Raw genomic sequence first — 19995 nt, 5'->3', positions numbered from 1 at the left:
TAATTCTGGAAAATCCCTTATCTGCTTATTATGATAAGTGTTTTAGTGAGATTATAAAATCATACCTGAAAGTCGGAGGGCTGCGGTGAACGCCAGTGTCTCTGAGAGAAGCCAATGGAGGAGCCAAGATCGCAGCTGTCTTTTTGACTGCTGCAGGAAGAGGTCGCCTAATCCGCTGAAGTCTCCGGTAAGAGCCGACTTAAAATCACAATTGGTTGACGTGGTAGAGAAACATGTTCGCTTGACCGCTCTGTGTTAAAGCTTCACAACAAAGAAAGAAACATTGGCTGTGTTTCGGTTGCTAAAGGCAGCTGCAATCCACCAACAGCATTCTTTTTTTATAGTCTCCATTATTAATTGAACAAATCGCAAAAAATTCAGCAACACAAATGTCCAAAATACTGTGTAATTAAGCGATGAAAAGAGACGACTTTTAGCCGTGAGTGGTGCTGGGCTGAAATGTCCGCTCCAACCAATAACGTCACAAGCACGCTTCAATATAAGCGTCATCATTCCGTGACGTTTTCAGCAGGATACCTCGCGGGAAATCTAAAATTGCAATTTAGTAAACTAAACCGGCTGTATTGGCATGTGTTGCAATGTTAAGATTTCATCATTAATATATAAGCTATCAGACTGCATGGTCCGTAGTAGTGGGTTTCAGTAGGCCTTTAAGAATACTTAAAAGCAGACATGATCATTTAAAAAAAAAAAAAACAATTTTTAATGCAAACAATTAAATCAGTGGACTTTTCTTCGTATCACCAGTTCAGCGGTCCGTCTACAAAGACATTGTCCTGCTTTTACAGCAGGAGAAATACCTCAACAACTCACAACTCAAGAAAAAGGTAAGCAACGGTGATTTGTGTTTTTTTTGCTGGCTCCTCTTTTCTACGGGGGATGACTGAGGCAGAAATGATCCCAAACCATCAAACAAACGTAACAGTTAAAGGCTGCAAGTTAAAATATCGCTAAAATTACATGAACGATGCAAGGTCAACTATAAATGGAAAAGACAAATGCCAAATGCACACACAAACTCAGAAATCAACCACATTAAAAATTATACAAGTTGATATATGAAAGGGAAGTTTGTCAAGCTACCAGAGGAGTCAGATCTAAGGGATGTCAAGTAGAAATGAGCAGGATGCCGACAAGAAAGTTGCTACACACGCGGTCGTAACAATTTACAATGATCCAATACTTTTTCTTTCCACCTTTTTAAAAGTCAGCCAACTTGTGTATTTCTCGATCAATACAGACATCCATTAGGTCTGGCTCCCCAGTAAGCCTGGCAAACTTCCGTTTCTTTCCATCAACTTGAATTATTTCTCTTTTGCCACTTTTTTTTTTTTATCACACAGCATTTTCCCATTGCATTTGTTGTGTGTTTTTAAGAGTTTGGGCATTGAGGCATGTTTGCACCAGTAAGCCACCGTACTTCTCACATCTTTTCCCATGCAGGGCGAGATGAGCTTTGAACAGGACTGCCTGGTGGAAGGTGGTTGCCTGAGCGAATTGCACAATGGCACATCTTATCGAGAGGTCCGGCAGTATCAGTCCACACACCACCTGGTCCGGTTCTACTTTGTGACACGCATCTTCTCAGACTACATGAAGAGCATCTTGAGAGACTTCCGCCATGGTTTGAAACCAGATTTGGTCATAGTCAATTCCTGTGTTTGGGACATTTCAAGGTGAGTGGATAGCTAATTGGTGATAATAATCGGGGTGCAGGAAGTCTTAGATCATAGTTATTTGTTTCAGATGTATTTAACATTTTAAGGAACAACATATATATATATATATATATATAGTTCGTATCTGAACTGGGTTCATCCTCGCAATTCTCAAGATCTTTTACTGATGAGTTCATACGTTTACATCTTTACATTAAGTTGACTTCCTGTGTGAAAGAAAGGAAGGTGTTGGGGAAAAAAATACAAATCAATCTTAAGTAAATAAAAAGCAATATATACATACTTGTCCAAAAATGTTGACGATCATGCACACTTTATAATTGTTGTCTTTAGCAGCTGCAAGTCTTTGTGAGTTTTCTTGTTTCCCTGTTGTCGAGATGTCAGCTTGATTATTTGTCCAGCTCCTTGATGTCTTTGACAAGGACTCTGGTTTCTTCCGGTGCTCCGTTTATTTTGATGTAGATTTTACAGTTGGCGCTTCAAGTGCACTGATTTTTCCTTTTCTTCCTCAACTCACGTGCATTCTTGGAGAGGTCAGCGTTGTTTTGTCAGAAGCTCAGTGATGTTAAATTCTTAAGTTGTCACTTTCCAGTTCATTCAAAAGTGACTCCTCTTGCAGCTTGTATTTAAGTTGTGAGTCTCCATTTAGGCATTGTTTAAAATGGAATGAGAACTACAAGGAGAACCTCAATCAGTTCTTTGAAGAGCTGAACGAGATCCTGCCAAAAGAAAGCTTGGTAATATGGAACCTCACCATGCCCCTGGCAGAGACGATCAAAGGTGGCTTCCTGGTTCCTGAGGTATTGTAGATTTTTTAGAGGCTTCAAAATGCCAACCAGTTTGATCTGTATAAATGAATTGATATGAATATTTATTTTGGATTGATCATTCTCATAGATTTCGAACAAAGCATCCCATCTACGCCACGATGTGGTTGAAGCCAACTTCTACAGCAAAACCCTTGCCAACGCCTACAAATTGGACGTGCTGGATCTCCACTTCCACTTTCGCTTTTCCCTGCATCATCGCACTCGTGACGGTATCCACTGGAATGCCCTGGCTCACCGCCAGATAACCACCCTGTTGACACAACATGTCGCAGATGCTTGGGGAGTGGAACTGCCACCTTTAAAAGGTGACATGGAAAGCTTATTGCAAAACATTTTGCACCATTTTTCTGTTAGTTTACGCCGAATGCTTTATTTTTTAGCAAACATTCCTGTTACTAATCAGCTGCCAGTCCATCATACTGTTCCCAGGCATGAAGGTAGGATGCATGTTTAAAAAAGCCACATGTTAAGATTATTTTACAACCAAACAATGTTTTTAAAATCCATTCAGCATTTTTCACTGCTTGCCCTATTACTATCAACAAAAAATAATTACATCATTAGGTTGGCTTGGGATCAGAATTGAAAATCCAATAGTTTGTGTTGTAAAATATAATTAGTGTTAATAGTGTGCAGTATCAACATTTAAAAATATATTCAGTTACCTTTTTGTCCTTTGAACTTGCTGGGGTTTTAGAATGTGGCACAGGCCAATACAAGCTGCGGGCTGCTAGAGGCTGCACCTTGGAAGTTAACGTTCAATGTGTCTGGCCCATTATCCAAATGTCTCAATAGTGTGCTTGGATAGGTTACTATAATAGCTATACGTATTTATGGTCACTTACATTTTCTTCCAGTGTGCCCCCCAAGAAAAAATTACCATCGTAATCCTGCACCCTTCATGAACTCCAAGTTTAACCCCATGCCATACTGGTACGAAAATGGACCATTCCAGCAATCTCACTTTACTCGACACTCACTGCCAGACGGTAAGATTTGTATTATCCAACTGGAATAGTATAGGTCAAAAGTAACAAATGTCTTTTTTTTAATGTTATGAAGAGTATTCTCATCGCCCCATGCCTTCGAATACACATTTTGGAGATGGGTACAAGCCCCGCCCTTACGTGATGAAGAACAGACACAGCAGGCACTACTTTATGCCATACACTAGTCACAGGCCCGGTCAGCAGTACTCTGATGAATACTTTTACCAAGATGTTTATTTTTAGATCATCTGCACTAGATTAGTTTTGAGTTGTCATTCACAATTTTCAACTTGTTGCCTGAATTGTTTTTAAATGCAGTTGTCATTATTGACTGATATATTATTGTATTTTGATTGTGTTACTGTGTTGATAATTATATTAAAGCTTCTGTCTGGATTTTATAACTAAAATTGACTTAAAACTGATTACTTTACAGTGATGCTTCAACATTTGGTTTCTTCTATAATAGGAATTAATACATACAACATTCAAGGGGAGCGTGTTTTTAATTACTATATTTTTATACATACACACACACTTTGTTTCAGAATTTCAATTCAAAAAGTGAAACCCTTATATTTTAATGATTCAATAGACAGTGAGGATTTCCAATCCATTAATTTTGATGATATAGCATACTAGTGGAAAAAAAAACTAACTCAGTATCTTCAAACATTTCCAATTTAGTAAAAATATAATTTACTAGTTTGCTTTCCATTAGCAAATTAACTGTAAATCTAAATTGTACTGCTGAAATCCAATATCTTTCGCACCATATTGTTGTTGATATGTTCCTGTATATGTGACAAATTATCCCATTTCCTTGTATGTGACATAGTGAAAAATATGTTTCTGTGACAAGTGAAATCCAAAATCAAAGAATGTTGTGTAAATACTATAAAATATCAAAGGAGGAATGGGAATAAAAAGGAGTTTCAAGCTGCCTCAGGCCATGATGAGGCGGTGCACATTTTGCAACTGCTGCTTTGACAGGACCAGGCGGTGGCTTTGTTCTTGTCCCCGAGTGCAAGGAATGGCGATGCGGCCCACAAACACTGTTCCGCTATTCTTTTCTTCTTTGGCCTAAGAAATAGTGCATAAGATGAAGAACATGCCAGGTTTGTGGTGTATGCATGCTAGTGTACAGTGTGTCCCATGTTTAGTTTATCACTTTGTTACAAAGAACTATGTACATTAAAGTAACTGTTTACAACTTGTTTCAAGTTACATTTTTCCATCCAACACTACTGCCTCACTTACACACATTTGTGGTTTAAAGGAACAAACCTCCAATTCTGGTCTGTAGAGCATACCTAATTATAAGCCACACCCACCACATTTTGAGAAATATATAGAAAATGTATGTACAAAACAAAAATAAGTGTACACATTGAAACAATTTTTTACACAGTTTTGTGTTCATCCCCAAATTTAACAAAAGTTAACACAGGATACAGCTTTGTATGTTCCAGCCTTTGGGAACCTCGTAGGGGTGATAGATTACCGTTTCGTGCAATAGTTGTTTTTTTTGTCGAACATTGTTGGCTTTGGTCATGTGCATTTTGTTCATTCTTTGTGGTGGGTGTTAGGGCTGCACAATTTTGAGAAAAAATCTAATTGAGATTTTTCTCTCTAAAGTTGCAATTCCATTTGTAATTTTTACATTTTATACAAAAAATGCGCAACACTGAAAATAACGAATGAAGATAAACATGTTACTTTTAGACTTAACATATTCTTGTCTTTGGGTGCCACACATTCAAACAATGTGCAATAATTATTTGAACAAATATTTGGCTTTATGCAGACACTCAAAGCTTTGTCTACACCATGCTCTTTAACTGAAGAAATAATCAATATAGTGTTTTACAATGTAATGTAATCATAATATAGAATAAAAGTAACCATTTAAAAGTAGACAGTGTAAACTATTTTTTTACCATTGTTATTGGAATATGAATAACTTTGTAATCCTAAATAAATAAGAACGTACTGATTTCTGTGTGCAAAAATGCAACCTTGATATTGAATATCATAAAATGCACTTGTTTTTCCAATTAGAAAAACAAGTCCACTTTATGATATTCAATATCAAGGTTACATTGAGTGTAAGACAAGGTTCAATATCAAGGTCTGTTTAAGGGCTCAAATTGCCCATCCCACAAAAGGGACATTTGGCTTTTTAATCTCCGCCCCCCCCCTCCTAATCTGCGTTACTTTGCAGAACTTCTTAATGGCGAATCGCAAGGTTCTCTGAACTGAATGTGTTGGCATCAGCACCCCGCTCTAGTCTACGCTGAGACAAAGATTGTGATTGACTGAAAAGAGTGGTCCCTCTGTTAGTTAATTCCACTGTTAAACACGCTCAGGTGTTGAGAGCGATGCACAAAGTAAGATGTCTTTCCTTCTGCTTGGAGAGGGAGATGAACAAACACCCACCTCAATAACTCTGATTGGCGTATATGTCGGTCACGCAAACGCAAGTGACATTGGCGAAAAAAAATACACAGCCTCCTGGGTTATTTACCACACTAAATAAAACCTTGATGTCTATTCCATTTCAAATAATCATGCAGCCCTAGTTGGTGTAGAATATGCCAAATGGCTGATTGTGTGAAACAAATCCATAAACTAGCAATAGCTTTGTATATGTATTGGGAAAAGTAGCGGCTTCTAGTTCGGAAATGACTGTATATATTTTTAGAAAATATATATTTTCTAGAATTATTAGTGGTGGGCAAATTAATGCGTTAATTACGCGTTAACTCATCAATCTATTAACGCCGACAATTATTTTATTGCACATTTGCGTACGTTGTTTACATGCTTTTATTTTGTTAATGCCTTTTCTTAACAAGATGGCATCTCCCGGATGTACTTCGGCGTCGAGGGGCTCTTGGTAAAGATGGAACATTTGGCAAAAATACCGGACAATTCTGCAAATTTCATGGCTGGCTTACAGCGTGGTCACTCCGTGATCACTGACGACTGCCAGACAATTCTGGATGTGGATAGATCGGCCCGTTTTGGACTGAATGACGCGTGCTTGCTAGACCGGCTAGCTAGCATGGGAATACTTTGCAGGCTACATCCAGCAGCCTGTGAAGCAGAGGAGTATATGTGTTGTCTGTCTATTTATGAATCATGCAGACGAGGAGTGTTGGCGGAGTTCTTAACGTTTACTTTCAGAGCGTGCATATCACAACATACAAGATGCCGTCATGGCGACACAACCTATACCGGGCTACCGCGCATGCTCGTCACTCCTGTTGCATGCTGGGTAGGGTAGTTATTTTTTTCCCTGGCTCATAACATCACAAATAGTGCCATGTATATGCGTTCAGTTTATCAAAGCACCAAGCAAACAATCGGAAAATTCCCATCATATCAGTTCCTAGATATGGTCATAATTATTTTAAGTGCACTACGCAGAATAAACACAACATTATTAATATTGCTACTACGAATCATTTGATCAAAAATTCCCTAAAACAGCCCACTACCTATAATATAGGTTTTTTTAAACATAAGACCCTGATTAAAAAATTCTGCTGTAACCTCAGAAATTGCCTCTTCAGATGTTATGATTGTGGCTCAGAGATTTGTATGTAGATTATATTTATTTTCCATAACAAACAGGATAACTTAAATACCCTGGCAGTGGCAATAAGCTTAAATGTTTGTATTTACATTTTTTGAGTTGATTTTCATAAAATATGCTATTTAACTGCTACTGTTTAACAAGGACTGATTTAAATTGTGTTTGCACAACAAATGTTTTGGCGCTTTTGTTCATGTGGGAGAATATTCCAATAAAGGTGCACTACACACTACTTTTGAATTCATTATTGCGCTTTGCGTATAAAATGCAGTTAATCGCGATTAATCGGAGAAATAGTGCGATTAACTTCGATTAAAATTTTTAATCGTTGCCCAGCCCTAATAATTAAATAAAAAATGTTTGTCTGTCTGAGAAATAAGGCGGTCACTCACAGCTGTCTCGTACACACATACACGCCCACAGTACTTGTGCACACACAAAAGCATCTCCCAGAGAAGCAACAAACAATTTGCAGTCATAAAAAGAGAATGTGTGTGTGTTACATGGAGTGTAGTTTACGTGCTCAAAAACGAAGGAGGGTGGGATATAATGCTTACAACACTTTTGAAAGTAAGCACCCTCTAGGGAGCTACTTATGGTTGAAACGGTCACTTTAATGGACAATAAAATGTATATGAGTAAAACTGTTGCCATAGGCTCATTTTCATCTGTATTCTCTGGCAAGTTAATGGTAATTATAACACAGGCCTTACCTTAACAAATGAGGAGACCGGGAAGGTGGCAAAGTCAGACATTGCCTTAGCTCCTGGCTGACGGGACACTACATGCTCAGCTACTTCACCCTTGAAGAATATGTGTTTTCAGAAGTATATTCAAGTGTTGCTCATCTGAAGTGCAGCAAGCATTTACCTTCAGTTTGGCCAGAGCATCGCTGAAGTTCTGCATCCGAGCAGTCTGCTCAAGCAGCTGGGAGCTCGCGCTGACTGGTGGTTGAAAGCGAAACGGCAGAAAGTCACATTTGGAAAACGGCAGAAAAATATTTCACAGGTGTGAAGCGTGTGCACACCTGATGTCTTCCCGGTGACGTCCACTACTTTGACCTCTGCACTCAGCTTGAGAAGGGTCGCAAGCAGCTGGTCGGTCCTGCGATAGATGTCTGTATTAAGCCCCTCTGGTGGCGTGGAGCTTTCTTTAGACATCTGGGGCAGTTTGGCAGGGCAGAGGGGGGGCAGGGAGGCCAGCTGTGCGCTCATTTTCTCTGCCTGGATGATTAACATATTCCTCGTCAATCCGAAACAAGTGTTGCTTAATTGATACAAAATACCTTCAGTCTGTTGTTTTCATTCTTGAGGCGTTTAATTCCCAGTCTTTGAGCTTCAATCTGCTGCTGAAGAAGAGGAGAGTCCACTACTTGCATTGGTCCTGATAGTGACTGGGACAAAACTACAAAAAGGAGGGCAAATTAAAAAAAACAGTGCATCCTACTCAAAAGTCATTCGTCCTGCATCTGATGCCAGATCTACATTTTAAGTTTCCATGTGTCATTCACTTACTCCCTGCTGGTCCTTGAACAACAGAGGCAATTCCAGAAGCAGGCATGCCCCGCAGGCCTTCTATGGTCATCTTTGATTGATTATTGAGGCGCTGTTTCAGCTCAGCCTTCTCCGCTTCCAGCTGATCGATGTCAGCTTGGAGAGCATCCATCGTCTCCTCGAATTCTCTGCATTCGTGGAAAAGGAGAGCGCGTGAGCAGGCACAGGATAGCACAGGGAATAAAAAAAATTCTTCTCACTTTTCTTTCTTTTTCAGCAAGTCGAGGTTCTTATCCAGTTTAGTTTGGATCTTCTCCACACGTTCATCTGCGTCCTTGGTGGATGTGTCCAGCTTTTTCTCCAGAAGGCTCAGACGGACATTGGCCTCACTAAGCTCTTCTCCCTAAAATGTGTTTTTATTTTCTTACCTTCTGCACAAATGTGAATTGTATTCTGTTTGACTGACAGACCTTGATCTTGAGGGACTTTTTAAACTCCTTGATGACCGTTTCTCTGTCTTCTAGTTTAACACCAAGTCCCTCAGCATCAGTCATCTCAGCTCTGACTATTGCTGCTCTCATTTCCACGGGAGGACTCTGAGGTCAGAGTTATTACAGGTTAATGTGTAATTCTGATATCCTGATTTACCAGTGAGACAAAGTTAAGGACATAAATACCTTTCCCTGGGGTTTGTCTGCGTCATACTCTCCTTCCTGCATGGCTGTGGCCGTCTTGTTCATAGTAGCGATGATAGCGCAACAAGACTGTCGTAGGCAGTCGGGGCCATTAAGACCATGAGCGCCATACACCTTTTGTGGGGTACAAAGAGAACACCTTGAACAACCTTCCATTGTCTGTCTCAGAACAACTTCATTTAACATGACTCCATACCTGCTCCACAACCTTGCATGCAATATCCTCTAATTTAAGAGCATTTAATCCTTCTTGATCGCCAAGCGGGGCGATCATCTGAGCTCCAGCTGCTGCCACTTCCTGAAGCACGGCGACCACACGGGTTAGTTGACGTCTGCACTCGGTCAGCACCTCGGACACCTAGTAAACAACATAAATATTTAGTAACCGCTGCTATTTGTTATTGTAGCTCCATTTGAGTTTTCATATGTACAGTATGAATTGTCATTGTGTGTATGTTATACCGGTTGTCCAAAATGGAGAGCGGCGGGTGCTCCAACAGCATCTGTGCCAGGCATGCGACGGCGGACCTTCTTGCAGAACTGCTTGATGTCTGAGCAGGAAGTGTCTAGGTCGTTCAGTAAAGCAGCCAGCGTGGAGCTGTCCTGACCCGCTGCTAGGAACGCTCTCAGACGACCTACCTCCACACCCATACAGTCCAAGGCACTCTGGACAAACTGTAAACAGAGAGTGAATCAATGAGTTGGTTTTGAGAAGCAACTCAAGAAATGTTCCTTCACAGGGATCATACGTTTCCCGACAGGAAAGACTCGTACCTTAATGTGGTCCGCAAGTTGCACTGTGCAGTCCTCTGTGTGGTCTACAAGATGAACACTGTACAATTGCTAAAAGCCAGAACAAAACTTACTTTAAATGTTTCTATTATGAAGGGCATCATTTGCGTGCACAAAAGATTCCATTACCTGGTAATATTTGATGGCCTTGGTCAGTGGTTCCACCTGAACAGTCTCATCTAGTTGGTCTTTGTGCAGCAAGTCGATGAAATAATCCAGAGAGCGCTCGTGAAAGCTCATTTCAGAGTAGAGAGTACCCATGCGCTTAAAAACATCCACTGTACACACATTTAGAGCTCTGGAACAAGAGAGGACATAATTCATTTAACCATTTTATTGCAGAGCTAAAAACCTTGTATTTGTATAAAGTAAAGTAGGAAGTGGCTTACTGCTCATATTTGTGCAAGGTGGCTTGCAGCAAACTGAGAGAGTACACCAACCCTGAGGCGAAACTACGCTGTTCTCCTGGAGGACCTTTGAGCGCTGTGCCTTGGGCCACGTTTCCATTCAAGTCAAACTTCTCCTGCGCCTGTTTGCTGATTAGCTCAGCCTTTGGGGGACATATACAAAAGGAACACATGACCGAAACAGGTTCAACACACAACAGTAGACATTTTACTGGGTTCCTACCTTGCAAATAATCCTGGGTATGAGCAAGAGCACCAGTATGCAGTCGTGGTCACCACCATGACGGAGGAAGGAGTCTGGCATGAAAGAGGTTAGCAAGTTAACCTGGCGGTTCAGCTGAGCCACTTCCATTTTCCTCAGCTCCATCTCAATGGCCTGAAGACACATCACCAAAATAAAGAAAGCATATTTCACTATTAAAAAAATGGTTATACTCCTACCTTGGCATACGCCTTTGTTTCTGCAAACTTAATCTTGAAGTCAAAGAGTTCTGCAGGGGGTTGCTGAAATTGTTCGGTACTTGCACTCTGCTGAGTCATCAGGTCTTTGTTGGCCTCCTGGTGCACATGAATTGAAATAAATGAAACCTAATGTTTCCATAGCTACAATACCCTGCTGTGCACCCACCTGTAGTCTATTAGTGAGCTCTCTGTATTTGCTAATAGTCTGCTGGTAATCAGCCACTGTCTCCTGGGCAGCCTCCACTCTTTTGTCTGCCTCTCGGACTTTTGCTGCACTAAGGTCCAACTGCTCTCTCAGCTCCATTTCGGTCTCTCTGGCATTCTCCTGAAGCTCATCATTCATTTCATTGATTGCCTCCTGTTGGCACAGAAGTATTCATTTTTTGGTATTTGTGATCACTAAGTGTCTGGGTTTATGAGAGAAGTTTGTTTAACAGAAACTGGCAGTGATATTCACAATTACGCTCTTAGGATAAAAGTCGCACTGACCAGATCAGTCACGGTTTCTCTCAATTCTCTGACTTTCTCCTCAAGGTCAAGATTTCTCTCTGTCAGCGTCTCAACCATCTCCTCTGAGCCCAGGGCAGCATCCACCTTGTACAACATAGACACAAATGCTCAGACACAAATTGGAAAAACCTTTTCACCATTTTAGAATCTGCAAGTTTCACCTGTTCCTTAAGCTCATCAATTGTGGCCTCAGCATGTTTGACTTCCTCCTGCAGTTTTTCCTTCTGAGTCCTCAGAGTCTCCACCTCTGTGTTCTTCTTCTCCATCTGCTTTTGCAGCTTCAGATGCTCCTGTTTCTCAGAGGCAGACAGGTCGCGCATCCTGAGAAGAAAAGTTGTCTCTCAAAGCCTAAGTTTGCGTAACAAAAAAACTTTGTCAAAGTGTAATTATTATAACTTTTAGATTTTGTGTACAACCTCACCTGACCAAGGCCTCCTTCAGCCTGCTGTTCTGCTCCTCTAGCTGTTTCACATGGTAACTGGAGGCAGCACCATCTGAGCCTGCAGGAGAAAACACAGAAGGTGACCAAGAATGAAACTAAATTTGTCAAACGGCTGAATGGAGTACAAACCTTTCTCTGAAATCTCATGTCGAAGGATCTCTAGGTCCATAGAGAGTTCCTCTACTTTCTCCTTCAGTGTGTCCACCTCCACCTGCAGTGACTCTGCTCGCTCTTCAGCCATCTCCTTGTCTAGAGTAGCCATTTCGATAGCATCTGCTGTGTCCGACATCTCTTCCATGTAGCGGTCCTTGGCCTCCTGGGCATCACGTGCTTCCTTGAAGAAAAATAAAGCAGCTGTCATGACAGTGGTGCTTTGTTTTTCATCCTCTCAGGTTTGAATATCCCCTAAATTCACACAGTTCAACTAAATACACCTCATCGTGACATTATTGTACCATATACTATTTTTACCCTCTTGGCTTCTTTGAGTTGTTTTTGCAGCTCGGTCTGCTGCTCCTGCATTTTGGTCTTCCACTCCTGAAGTTGCTCAAGTTGGATCTTGTGCTTCTCCAGCTCCTTCAGTTTGGCCTTGTCCTCCGTGCGCTTCATCTTCAGCGTCTCCAGCTTCTCATCCAAGTCCTTGACCTGCGCCCGCAGTGACTCCTCCTCCTGGTAGCAGCAGACAGATAGAAGTAAGCAAGTTGGTAGTTAAGCACTGTGGTGCTTACTCATTCATTAACCAATATTTTTTGGTCCAAGTATAGAGAAAATATAACCACCAATATTGGTCAGAGCCCATCAACAAGAGAAAATATTACTTATTTTGGTCCAAATCGTAATCTTAAAATTCACCCGAAATAGAAACACACCATTAATGTGCAGGAGTGTGCATTTTGAGTTAGTGGACACATGCCATCAGCATGCATGCAGTAATTAGAAGACTACCTGTTTGGAAATGGAAGGTTCCACCTTTTCCAACAATGGTAACATGGATGGAATAAAAATACATTGAAATTAAAATGATATGAAATGGGATCATGACAAACAAATAAAAATATATGAGTGAACCCTACTTTCTTAGTGACCCACCTTGCTGGAAGTAGCAGGAACAGGTGTCGCTGCTGCTATGGACGTCCCAACAGGCTGAGGGATAACAGGAGCGCCCAGTGCACCCTGTTGGGTGGACAGGCCAACCTCGCTGACATCGCCAGACGACAGACTCTCACGAGAAGACTGACAAAAGAAGGTAAGTGTCAAAGTGACGAGACATAAAAAAGGAAAGTGAGCAACGTTACAGCTGGACCAAACATTCCCCTCCATTTGTGTACCCTGACTTTTTTGTGCCTTAATTGAGCCAAAAAGGATAAATTCACCAACATTTAGTGACCACATGTTTCACCACTTCCCGTGGCACACACAAGATGTGGTGGAGCATACCATGAGCGGTAGACTGGAGCGTCCAAGGCGTACCAAGAGGGAGGGGAGGGAGCTGGCTGGTGCCAGACCTTGGGGTGTACGCCACTGCCACAGTTTGATCATTAAGAATGTGTTACTCCCAAGACTGAAATGTCTAAAAGTAGAACACTAAAGAGGCCTATACTTTCATAGAAATACCATCTTTATCAAAAATGTAACCTTGATTTTCTGCTTCGTCTGAGGTCACACGTTTGATTTTCTACTCACAAAATAGCATTCCTTCTTATTGCACACAACAGTGTCCTTTCCTCGACTTGTTAAAAACTACATATTTTAGCAGGAAACGTTTCTTTGACTTCAAGTTTACTGTTGACCATCTCACCTTGGAAGAGCGGCGGGTTGAGGACTGAAGGAGAGGGAGACCACACACACAAACATATCCAGGGTCGCAAGATAAGAGATTAGCAAACCATGTTAGTTTATATTGACTGTTCAGAGTTAAGAAAAGCCCCAATTAGTGCCAGAAAATATGCAATCTCATGCAAATGTGTTAAAATGCCTGCAAAGCTCCCCAACTTTACACATATGCAAGTTTGTGAGTCATGAAGTGCAAGCTATGGTCTCTAGATGTGAGCAGAGTGCATGCCTTTAATAAAAATGCAAATAAAATGTGCAGACAAAAAGGCAATGCCTCTTCTGTGCAAAAGAAAACCAGATGACAGATGTAAAATGCCATCCTTGTGTGCAGTGCCAATAATCGACAGTAGATCCTTGCTATTCACAATGGAAATGTTCCAGACTGACAAAAACATGAAGGCTTTCATTTCAAGCCCTAAATACGCATATTTCTGATGCACCAAGGGTGTCCAGACTATGGCCCACGGGCCAAGTGCAGCCCGCCATCGTTGTCAGTCTGGCCCGCAGGACGTTCCAAGGTAAAATTGAAGTCTAGCCCGTGGGATGACCCAAGTTAAAATTTTATAACATTACGGATTCATAACTGCAAACATGCTGCCACCTTACGGACAATGTTAGAAATATTGGTCAATGACCATGAGTGTAATATTAAATTGAATCGAACATAGCATCAGTTTATACGTCCCAATTCAAACAATCTTTACCACTCATGTTACAAATAAACCATAACCAACACTGAAAGTTAACACACGAGGCAAAACACACACCACCTGCCTGCTGAACAATGTGGACATTATAAAAAATGTCTAACCAATTTTAAAAAAAAATGTAAATTACAGCCATTCACTGCAAAGCATCATGGGCAATATGCAAAACCCTCCCCCTCGACATTTGCCCATCTTTGGCGCATTTTAACCATTGGATATTTTAAATGCTTACAAACTTTAATGCGTTGATAGTCACAGAAGTAAACAAGGTAGGGGTCAATATTTTACATACTATTAATATTCATAATTGTATCGTTTAGACTTTGTAATGTAGTGTCGTTAGGGTCTGATTTGGCAGGCTATTAAAACAGTTTAAGTTACGTGGTGTTGTTCAGTCTGTTAGCTATAGATTGCTTTAATAAATGGAAACTGAAGTGTCTCTGATCATTTCCTAATTATATTGTAAATCCTACAATCTTTATTTTCGTACAAATGATTGTTGTTATGTCACAATCAACACCCTGCAGCGAAAAAAAGCGTTGCGTGTAATTGTGCGTGCGGAACCATCTTACAGTGATTACCCTCGGAAATAGGGCTTTATCGCAGGAGGGAGCTGAAAGTCTGTGTTACTCAGCGACAGCCCAGAAACCGGACTGATCGAGAGAAGATCTGTGTAGAAGAGTGGGCAAAAATCCCTCCTGCAGTCTGTGCAAACCTGGTGAAGAACTACAGGAAACGTTTGACCACTGTAATTGCAAACAAAGGCTACTCTACCAAATATTAATGTTGGTGTTCAAATACTTATTTTCAGCTTTATCACACAAAAATCATAGATTGTGATTTCTGGATTTTTCTTTTTAGGTTCTCTCTCATACAGTGGACATGCACCCATTGTGAAAATTTCAGACCCCTCCATGATTTCTAAGTGGGAGAACTTGCAAAATAGCAGGGTGTTCAAATACTTGTTTTCTTGACAGTGTGTGTGTGTATATATATATATATATATATATATATATATATATATGTGTGTGTTCAAATACTTGTTTTTTTGACTCTGTGTGTGTGTATATATATATATAAATATATATATATATATATATATATATATATATATGTGTGTGTGTGTGTTCAAATACTTGTTTTCTTGACTGTGTGTGTGTGTGTGTATATATATATATATATATATATATATATATATATATACATATATATATATATATATACACACACACACACAATATTGTAAAACGTGCAGTTACACAACATCAACGCCTGCCAACGCAGCATCCTGCTGGACACCAACTCAGTGGCCTAGTGGTTAGAGTGTCCGCCCTGAGATCGGTAGTTTGTGAGTTCAAACCCCAGCCGAGTCATAACAAAGACTATAAAAATGGGAGCCATTACCTCCCTGCTTAGCACTCAGCATCAAGGGTTGGAATTGGGGGTTAAATCACCAGGGGGTGATCAAGGGGATGGGTCAAATGCAGAGGACAAATTTCACTAATGATTGTCACCCTCTGCTGGATTATAGCTGCAGCAGTTTTTCCCCCTGAAGATAGTACCATAAAACTCCTTTTTTAAGTTTGTGTAAAACTATATATCTATATGTTAACAATTTAATGTGATAATAATTGTGCAAATAGGTGGGGGAGTGAATGCAAAAGCATGAAAAGGCACGGATCTACTGTTTGTATTTTAAAAGAGGGATAGGATGAGTGAAGTGAGTGTGACCACCAGTACAGAGAAAAATAAACTGGATGTAAACACTTCTACCTTTTTAACGCTCATGGGTGTCTGAAAAGGGTATTTGGAAAAACAAGAAACTTGTTTTGTGTTTGTTGTATTTCTTTAAAGAAACATTGTCATGAAGCGAACCGACATTAAATGAAGATTGCCTACCTGTTTGGATGTTTTGGGAGTCTCTGGAATATCTGGTGGACCAAGTACATTTCAAGGTTATCCTGGTTTTAACTGTAAGGCACTGTTAATTACAAGAGCAAGCATGTCTACCTTTCTGTCTAGGGATCTTGGCAGCACCAGACTCAGGAGTATCTGGAGAGGTTGCACTGGAGCCATCATCAACGACATGGATCTGAACATGGCAAGATGTGAAATGAGAAAACGACAGAGTTTGCTACTCCTCGTGTGCATATAATTTATCTTATTTACAAACCTGAGACTGCCTGACAAATATTCCATGGTTTTCCTCACAGGGAAAGTAGCGTTTTCCCTGGACGGTCCCGTCATTCTTGCCTTTGGGTTCATCGAGTCTGACACCCACCCATTTCCCAGAGGCAAAAAGGGTCGCTCCAATGTAGGCTACAGTGCCACGTTGACCCTTTCCTGTCACTTCTACTATAGAACCAATCTAGGAGAGGGGACATGTAATTACAGAATCTAAATATGTTTTTTCCCCAATCATTGTAAGTTCACTATATTCTTCCTATCACTATTAAAGTTACCTTTGGAGGTTTTCCACTTTCCACAGTTCCCCCGCTGCTCATTTTGCTGACCAACGGGCTGGTTAGCTATAAATTGTGGTATTGCAGATTTGGAAAAGGAAAACAAATCAGAACTCAGACAATTTAATGTATTGTATGTGCATAATTAAATGCAGTTCCTAACTAACGACAGTGATATATTTTTTTAAAGCTTTTTTTCTCAGGAAGTTAAAAATAAAAAATGACAGATACCAAGTCATATGTTTTAGACCACAGTAGGCTTGGTATGAATCCGTCTTCTATTTAGTTCAGCTCACACAAAGATGTCCATTCAAAACAAAGTAGGACATGTGAACTCATGCTTTCTAACAGCTTACAACCACAGGGGAGAAAACTGGATCGAAAAGTGTCGTCTTCATTCAAGCAGACGCAATATTTTGTTTGCCAGTTCTTATATATATATATATATATATATATATATATATATATCTACACATTCATAAAGTCATCTGATTTATACTACTTACATATAGGAAGGTAAATGGTGTTTTTTATTTAACAGCTTTGACCAGTTTACCAATATGCAGAAGTTATACCTGCACACCATGAAGACACAAGATGCAGTGAGATGAATCACACCTCGACAATATGGTAAGTGCCCCAAATCTCGATAATACAATTTTAGATTTAACTGATTAATGGCAGAGTGATTAATCACGATTATGTAGGATGTTTAGTATTTAATTTACTTACCCGCGGCGTATATGAATGTCTCCTGTTCAAAGCCATTATAAAAATTAATTTTAAAAAGTCGTCATACAATCTGTGGTACTATTTAGAGCTGCTCGTGTTTTTCCTCATACTTCAGAGAAAAGATAAGCAACTCATCTGAGGGGAGGGGTTTAAGATGCACGATTGTCTGATCCTGCTGAGCATCACCAAGTAGGAAATACAGGGCCAGTATTGTTGATACTGCAAATACCTATACTTTATACTTGAAATTATTTCAAAATAATAAGACCTTGTGATAGGTCGATTGGCAACACTAAAATGGCCCTAGTGTGTAAATTTGAGTGTGAATGTTGTCTATTTGTGTTGGCGACTTGCGCAGGGTGTACCCCGCCTTCCACCCGTGCAGCTGGGATAGGCCCCAGCACCCCTGCAAACCCCCGTAAGGGACAAGCGGTAGTAGATGGATGGATGGATGGATGGATAAACAAATGTATTTTAACTACACATTTGTTGTGAAAAATGAATAAATACCAACTATCACTACTTTTAAAGGCCTACTGAAACCCACTACTACAACCACGCAGTCTGATAGTTTATATATCAATGATGTAATATTAACATTGAAACACATTCCAATACGGCCGGTTTAGTTTACTAAATTGCAATTTTAATTTTCCGCGGAGTTTCTTGTTGAAAACGTCGCGGAATTATGACGCGTGTGCCTGACGTCACGGACTGTCAGGAAATGTTAGCGCAGCACCACTTGCGGCTAAAAATCGTCTCTTTTTATCATGCAATTAAACAGTATTCTGGACATCTGTGTTGCTGAATCTTTTGCAATTTGTTCAATTAATAATGGAAAAGTCAAAGTAGAAAGATGGAGTTGGGAAGCTTTAGCCTTTAGCCACACAAACACACGGTGATTCCTTGTTTAAAATTCCCGGAGGTGAAGCTTTACTATGGATCAGAGCATTCAAGCGAACATGGTTCCCGACCACTTGTCAACCGGCAGGTTTCGGTGAAAATTGTGTTAAAAAGTCGCCTCTTACTGAAGATCTGTGGAGTATGCGTCGTCCTTGTATCGGCCGTGACTTCCTTCAGACAATGGCCTCAAGACACCTCAACCCTCCGACTATCAGGTACTATTTAATCTCACTAAAACACTAACAACACAATAGAAAGATAAGGGATTTCCCAGAATTATCCCAGTAAATGTGTCTAAAAACATCTGAATCAATCCCAATGCAATCGCCTTTTTTTTTTTTTTTTTACTTTATCTATTTATTTATTTTTCTAGTCCTTCGCTATCAATATCCTCAGCCACAAATCTTTCATCCTCGCTCAAATTAATTGTGAAATTGTCGTTTTCTCGGTCTGAATAGCTCTTTTTGTTGGAGGCTCCCATTATAAACAATGTGAGGACGTGAGGAGCCCTTACACTTGTGACGTCTTCGTCTGCGACTTCCGGTAAAGGCAGGGCTTTATAATTAGCACCAAAAGTTGCAAACTTTATCATCGATATTCTCTACTAAATCCTTTCAGCAAAGATATGGCAATATCGCGAAATGATCAAGTATGACACATAGAATGGACCTGCTATCCCCGTTTAAATAAGAAAATCTCATTTTAGTAGGCCTTTAACATACAGTTGGTAAAACAAAATAAAACAAAGGAACGACGACTACACACATTCAAATCCCTCATGAACTATCCCTGAGTTTCTAAAATACAGAATATAATAAGTTAATGTAACAATATGACTAAAAAATTAGGATACTTGTGAAAACCATAAAAAAAATACTAAAAATAACGATAAGAAACTACAAAATATCGATATCACAATACTACAGTACAGTTGGTATACCCACCCATCTATTTTCTACCGCTTGTCCCTTTTAACACAGTTAGTTGGCACTTGTACTGAGTGCTATTGCACTATACCTCCCATGCAAATATACTTACGTTCACACCCAGTTGCTGAAATGTCAAATTTCTTTTTTTGACATAACGTTACTAACCTGCCATTGTGCTATGTAATCAACATCAGTAAATGACAGCCAATGATGAAACGAAACTGGAAATTCTCAAACGTAATAACAGAATAACACATAGGACAAATGCCATACGCATAATGGGTGGCTAAGATTAGCACAGCTAGCATTAGCTTTTACTCCAATAGCAAGCAGAGCAACACTTGCAACATAATTATCGAGTAGTAATTTCATGTTATCACTCACCACAGTCAGGAAAAAAGATGCTTAAAAGCGTCGATTCTATTGGTCTTTTTGGCAAAGGTTTGCTTCGTTTATAGTATCTTGTACGTCACCTCCGGTTAAATGATGAGGTTGAATTGTGCAATAG

General features: G+C 40.1%; 2 protein-coding genes across 11 annotated transcripts in view; one reads left to right on the top strand and one right to left on the bottom strand.

The window, feature by feature from the left end:
- Positions 1-4732, top strand: part of fam113 (family with sequence similarity 113) — a 22345-nt gene extending 17613 nt beyond the window's left edge. For 2 of the 3 annotated variants that reach the window (XM_061912487.1, XM_061912488.1), the window contains exons 10-11: positions 3388-3519; positions 3593-4732. In XM_061912487.1, the coding sequence (XP_061768471.1) occupies positions 3388-3519; positions 3593-3762 (302 nt within the window). In that variant the 3' untranslated portion in view covers positions 3763-4732. Of the gene's footprint in view, positions 1-768; positions 849-1464; positions 1698-2349; positions 2501-2597; positions 2836-2910; positions 2968-3387; positions 3520-3592 lie in introns of all 3 variants that reach the window. The other variant, XM_061912491.1, reaches the window with a different exon arrangement.
- Positions 4007-19995, bottom strand: LOC133560224 (dynactin subunit 1-like). 8 transcript variants are annotated; one of them, XM_061912480.1, is made up of 32 exons: positions 19872-19995; positions 16924-16989; positions 16635-16829; positions 16472-16553; positions 16361-16392; positions 16235-16255; positions 13720-13743; positions 13359-13442; positions 13011-13154; positions 12867-12890; positions 12393-12590; positions 12051-12255; positions 11901-11979; positions 11641-11800; positions 11459-11563; positions 11136-11327; positions 10949-11065; positions 10731-10883; positions 10490-10650; positions 10230-10398; positions 10083-10151; positions 9771-9983; positions 9505-9666; positions 9291-9422; positions 9084-9209; positions 8874-9016; positions 8635-8801; positions 8406-8524; positions 8148-8343; positions 7991-8064; positions 7834-7923; positions 4007-4602 (listed from the first exon to the last, which is right to left on the bottom strand). In XM_061912480.1, exons 2-32 carry the CDS (start codon positions 16963-16965, stop codon positions 4465-4467), a joined length of 3816 nt encoding a protein of 1271 aa, XP_061768464.1. In that variant the 5' UTR covers positions 16966-16989; positions 19872-19995; the 3' UTR covers positions 4007-4464. The 8 variants fall into 8 exon arrangements, with proteins under 8 accessions (XP_061768464.1, XP_061768465.1, XP_061768461.1 ...); XM_061912481.1 differs by lacking the exon at positions 19872-19995 and adding an exon at positions 19653-19840; XM_061912477.1 differs by lacking the exon at positions 19872-19995 and adding an exon at positions 17656-17768.

Source organism: Nerophis ophidion, linkage group LG10 (genome assembly GCF_033978795.1).
Source record: "Nerophis ophidion isolate RoL-2023_Sa linkage group LG10, RoL_Noph_v1.0, whole genome shotgun sequence".
Lineage (NCBI taxonomy): Eukaryota > Metazoa > Chordata > Actinopteri > Syngnathiformes > Syngnathidae > Nerophis > Nerophis ophidion.
Note: the sequence above shows the minus strand (reverse complement) of the source record. Positions and strands in the feature narration are given on the sequence as shown.